At 49.1% G+C, this 5069-nt stretch overlaps 1 protein-coding gene and 1 long non-coding RNA gene across 2 annotated transcripts in view; one reads left to right on the top strand and one right to left on the bottom strand.

The window, feature by feature from the left end:
• Nucleotides 1-1941, top strand: part of LOC308607210 — a 6992-nt gene extending 5051 nt beyond the window's left edge. The window contains exon 3 of the long non-coding RNA XR_014013977.1: nucleotides 1820-1941. This is a non-coding gene — a long non-coding RNA (uncharacterized lncRNA). The remainder of the gene's footprint in view (nucleotides 1-1819) is intronic.
• CCDC92B (coiled-coil domain containing 92B) overlaps nucleotides 1-1998 on the bottom strand; it is a gene marked incomplete at its 3' end in the record, with an annotated part of 7278 nt that extends 5280 nt beyond the window's left edge. The window contains exon 1 of the mRNA XM_081218924.1: nucleotides 1747-1998. Coding sequence (XP_081075050.1) covers nucleotides 1747-1876 — 130 coding nt within the window. The 5' untranslated portion in view covers nucleotides 1877-1998. The remainder of the gene's footprint in view (nucleotides 1-1746) is intronic.
• Nucleotides 1999-5069: the final 3071 nt, after the last annotated feature.

Here is a 5069-nt window from a genome sequence, read left to right on the forward strand (position 1 = left end):
TGGGTCATCCCTCCCCCTGGGCTGGCCTCTGCTGCCTGCCAGGCTTTGGGGGAGATGGCAGGGAGCCTGGTCTTGGCAAATGGCAGCTGAATCTGTATATGGAGCTGGAAGTCAGGACTGCTGGCTTCTCATGCCAGAGAGTGAGAAGCCAGGCAGGTCACTTGAACCTTCTGGGCCTCAGTTTCCCTCTGGGGAATGGGGAGCCTTCCATGAGCAGGGGATGGCAGGGAGGTAGAAATCTGAGCATGTTGAGAGAATGGGCAGAAAGCAGCAGAGGCATCACAACTGGAAGTGTGGAGCTCTGGGTTCTAATCCTGGCTCTGACACTAACATTGTGACTCTCTCTCTCTGGGCCTCAGTTTACCTATTTGTACAATGAAGAGGTTGGGCTGTTCCAGCTGAGACATTGAACGAATCATTGGCTCTAAAGCCTGCACTTGAAGACTCTGCCCGGGTGAGCATTGGGGCCAGAGCCCAGCCTCTGAGAAGGCTACACAGCTGAGGCTTGAGGTCCAAGAGCGGAGGTCAGGCATGCGATTTACATCATCCTTGGCACCTCCCTGTCCTACTTACAAATCCAATTGCTTGCCAGGTCCCTTCCTTCAATCTGCCTCCCACTGGTCCTCCCCTTTCCATCCCCCTTCATCTCTCCCCTGGACCTGTCACTAGTCTCCCTGCCTCCTTCTCCTACCAATTCATCTGCCATACAACTGCTGGATTGAGTTTTTCTTTTTTTTTTTTTAAGTTTTATTTATTTTTGGCTGTGTTGGGTCTTCGTTGCTGTGTGCTGGCTTCCTTTAGTTGCAGAGAGCAGGGGCTACTCATTGCGGTGGCCTCTCGTTGCAGAGCACGGGCTCTAGGTGCGTGGGCTTCAGTAGTTGTGACTCGCAGGCTCTAGAGTGCAGGCTCAGTAGTTGTGGCGCACGGGCTTAGTTGCTCCGTGGCACATGGGATCTTCTTGGACCAGGGCTCGAATCCATGTCCCCTGCATTGGCGGGTGGATTTTTAACCACTGCGCCACCAGGGAAGCCCTTGGCAGGCGGATTCTTAACGACTGCGCCACCAGGGAAGTCCCCCGGATTGAGTTTCTTAATGTAGCATGATTCTGCTCAAAAATCTTCAGTGGCTCCCTAAGACCCAGGAGGACTTCTTAGCTGTCCTGATATTGGTCAAAGTCTTCCAAAATCTGTCTGCAACCGTTATTCCCCGGCAGCTTTAAGCACAGCATTATCCAGTCAAATAGAGCTTTTCATGAGCTTTCGGTTTCCTACCTTCTGGATGTTGCCATGCTGTTCCTTTCATTTGGAAAGCTTTCTCCACCCTCGTTGCCCCGTAATATCTCAGCATGTCTAAATCTTACTCAGCTCTCAGGGAGAGGAAGTGCTCCCTCCTCTGGGGAGCGTGGGATGCCTGGTCTCCTCCTCCATCACCCACGCTTCAAGCTGGACATGATCCTGCCCATGAACTCCTGTCAGCCCTCTTCATTTTTTGCGTATCTTTAGATTACCTGTTGGTGTGTGTGTGTCTCCCCAACTAGACTGAGGGCTTCTTAGGGCTGGGAGGTGCTTGATGAACATTTTGTATCTCACTTCCCTAAGATTCAGTTTCCTCACCAAGAAAGAGGGGTGATCGAACACCTGCCTGGCAGGATTGTTAAGAGGCTTAGAGAGGCTCACGGTGGACACCCCATCAGGGACAGTGCTTATGACGATGACAGTCGCCCCCCGCCATCCCTCCAGGCCTCACCTGAGCAGCGTTTCTGTAGCCTCAGGATTTCCAGGTGCAGGTCTCGCAGCAGGGCCATCTGTTCTTTTTTCAGGAAGCTGATGTGGCGTTGCACGCTCTGGATCTGATGCTCCAGGGACACGGTATCCATGGCAACCCAGGCCTGGGCCCCACCTGGGGAGGATGACAAGGTGAACCCACATCTTCCGGGCCCATCCACCCTGCCAACCTTCAGGTCCTTTCAATTGTCTCCTTCAGTCTGGGGTCCTGTTGTACCAGGGAGATGATTCTGTCACTGAAGTCATTTGTATTTACTCACTGAAGCTTCATAAACAAGCGGTGTGTTGGCAGGAAGTATAATTATTCCCATTTAACAGATGAAGAACCAGAGGCTCAGAGGGAAATGGCTTTACTCCCTTGCCCCCATGTAACTTTAGCCTCTTCTGTATCTCTGAGAGGAAAACAAATGGGGCAGCAAAGTCAGTAAAGAGAGACAGACATTTGGGTTCTATTATGCTTCCTCACAAGCTGTGTGACTTTGGGCAAGCCCTCTCCCTCTCTAGGCTCTCGGTTTTCTCCTGGGTAAAATTAGGGAATTGTGGAGAGGATGAATGCTGAAGCCTCTCCAGCTCTGCCATCCCTCAAGCATCCCCGCTCAAGGGTGACCATCAATTGGCAGGGCAGTGTGATGGTTAGAGCACAACCCTCTGCCAATTCAATTCCATTTCTCTGATTTAACCTCAGCCCAGGGCTCTGGGCTCTTCCATGTCACAGAAGAGGAAGATCTGATGAATATTTTATTAATACTGATCCTGTGGGCTGAAGGCAGGTGGTGAGTCCCTTTTTCCAAGAGGAATGGGGGAGGGTCATATGGAGACCTAAGCAGTAGATCCACGGTAGAAGCTTATGACACTGTGATGGGAGAGGGAGGCTTGCATCCCTGAATCCTAATGACGGCCTGACTTTTCAGCGCTCTCTGAGGATCAGCGTCTTGGAAAAGCATAGGCAGAGGGCAAAAACAGGAGGCAGAGGGCAGTGGAAGCCGAGACCTCTGGATTCCAGGATTCAGAGCTCATGCCTTCTCTGCCAGGGACTCCCAAAGCTTGTGACGGCCCTTCCTCCACCTGCTCTAGGAATTCCCTGGCCAGAGGAGAGGAAAACCAGTTGATGGATTGTTCTGTTCAGCAATGGTCCCCTTGAAACAGGCTTTCTGGTAACCCTCTGCAAAGCAAGATTTTCATTTGTAGGGTCACATCCAGCAGGTGCACCTGAGAACCTCACATTCATAGGTTCCTCTCTTGGGCCCCCTCTTCCCTTGTACCTGTATGGCCTCCCTAATCCAACCAAATGGGCTTTCACTTCAGCAGGGGGTGGCCCTTTGGCCTGTGGGAATCACTGGTTACATTTACTGACCATCTGCTATGTTTAGGGAACTTTATGCATATTATCTTACTTCTGCCAACCACTCTTCAGTAGGTATCACCACCTCCATTTCACAAACAAAGACACAAGACTCAGAGTTGAAGTGACTTGTGCCAGTTCACATGTTCAGTAACTGGCAGCAGATCCAATTCTCCAACCAAGTCTTTTGAATCCAAAGAAGTTTCCCAGTATTTACACTGAAAACAGTCCTGGGTTTGAATCCTAGGTTTTTCGGTTCCCTGCTGTGTGACTTTGGGCAAGAAGGTTAACCTCTCTAAACCTTGCTTCCCCTCTCTGTAAAATGAGGCTACTAATAGTAACAGTCCTAGGATAGTTGAGAGGGTTAAATGAAATTAGAAATTGTAGAGCATTTAGCACGGAACCTGGCTCGATTAATGCCTCATCCCTTCTCCTCCCTGTTTAATGTGTGAGTAGGTTGATCCCTGCCCTGATTTGCCCATTTGTTCATCATTCATTCATTCAATGATCTACTGTTACCAACCACTGTGCTGGGTACAGGGACATAGTGATGAACAAAACAGTATTCCTGCTTTCTGCTCTCATGGAGCTCACAGGGCCAGAGAAGAGAATCAAACAAATAAACAGGTACATCAAACAAACAAATAACACAAATAAGTTTACAGTTACAATCTGTGAGTGCTGTGAAAGAAACCTGCAGGGTAACGTTGAAAGAATATAAAGTGGGACCTAGTTTAGATCTGGGGTCAGGGAAGGTATCTTTGTGAAAATGATTTTAGGCTGAGGGACTTCCCTGGTGGCGCAGTGGATAAGAATCTGCGCTCCCAATGCAGGGGGCCCGGGTTCGATCCCTGGTTAGGGAACTAGATCCCACATTCATGCCGCAACTAAGAGTTCACGTGCCACAGCTGAGGAGCCCGTGTGCCGCAACTAAGGAGCCCATGAGCTGCAACTAAGGAGCCCACGTGCTGCAACAAAGACCTGGTGCAACCAGATAAATATTAAAGAAAAAAAAAGAAATGATTTTAGGCTGAGACCTTGTGGCAGGCAGAATTCCAAGGTGGTCCCCAAGATTCCCAGCCCCTGATATATACCCTCTAACATTATCCCCTCCCCTTGGGTGTGGGTGGGATTGTGAATATGATAGATTTCATTCCTCTGATTAGGTTATATGACAAAGGTGAAGGATTTTACAGATGTAATTAAGGTCTCCAATCAGTTGACTTTGAGTTAAAAACAAAAGGAAGATTATTCTGGGTGGGCCAGGTTCTAAGGGCCCTTGCTATAGGAAGAGATCTGAAGCGTGAGAGAAATTTGGCTTCTGGCCTAGAAGGGGTAAACTGCTATGCTGTGAGACAGCCTGTGCAGGAAGCCATAGGCAAGAACCTGAGCGAGGCCTCTAGTAGCTGAGAATGGTCCCTGATTGACAGCCAGCAAGAAAATGGGGACTCCAGTCCTACAGCTGCAGGGAAGTAAATACTGCCAACAACCTAAGGTATCTTGGAAACGGATCTTTCCCTAGTTGAGCCTTCAGAGGAGGATGCAGCCCTACCTTGATTTCAGCCTTAGGAGACCCTGAGTGGAGGACCCAAGTAAAAGGTGCCAGACTTCTGATCCTTGGAAACTGTGAGATAATAAATTTATGCAGCAATAGAAAACTAATACAGACTTGAAAGAGGGGTGTTAGTCAGAAGACTAAAGGGAAGAGCATTCCACACAGGGAACAGCATCTGTGAAGGCCCAGAGATAGAATAATGATAGCTTACATTTACTGAGTGCCTACTATGTGCCAGGCTTTGCGCTAAGTGCTTTATGTGGTCTTTTTGAGGAACGGAGACATTGCCACTGCTGGTGAAGTTGAAGTGTAAGGTATTAGCGGAGAGTTGCAGGAAGTGAGTTTAGGAAGTGAAAGATCACACAGGGACTTAAAACTGTGTTAAGAA

This window comes from Mesoplodon bidens (assembly GCF_964165515.1).
Source record: "Mesoplodon bidens genome assembly, chromosome: 19".
NCBI lineage: Eukaryota > Metazoa > Chordata > Mammalia > Artiodactyla > Ziphiidae > Mesoplodon > Mesoplodon bidens.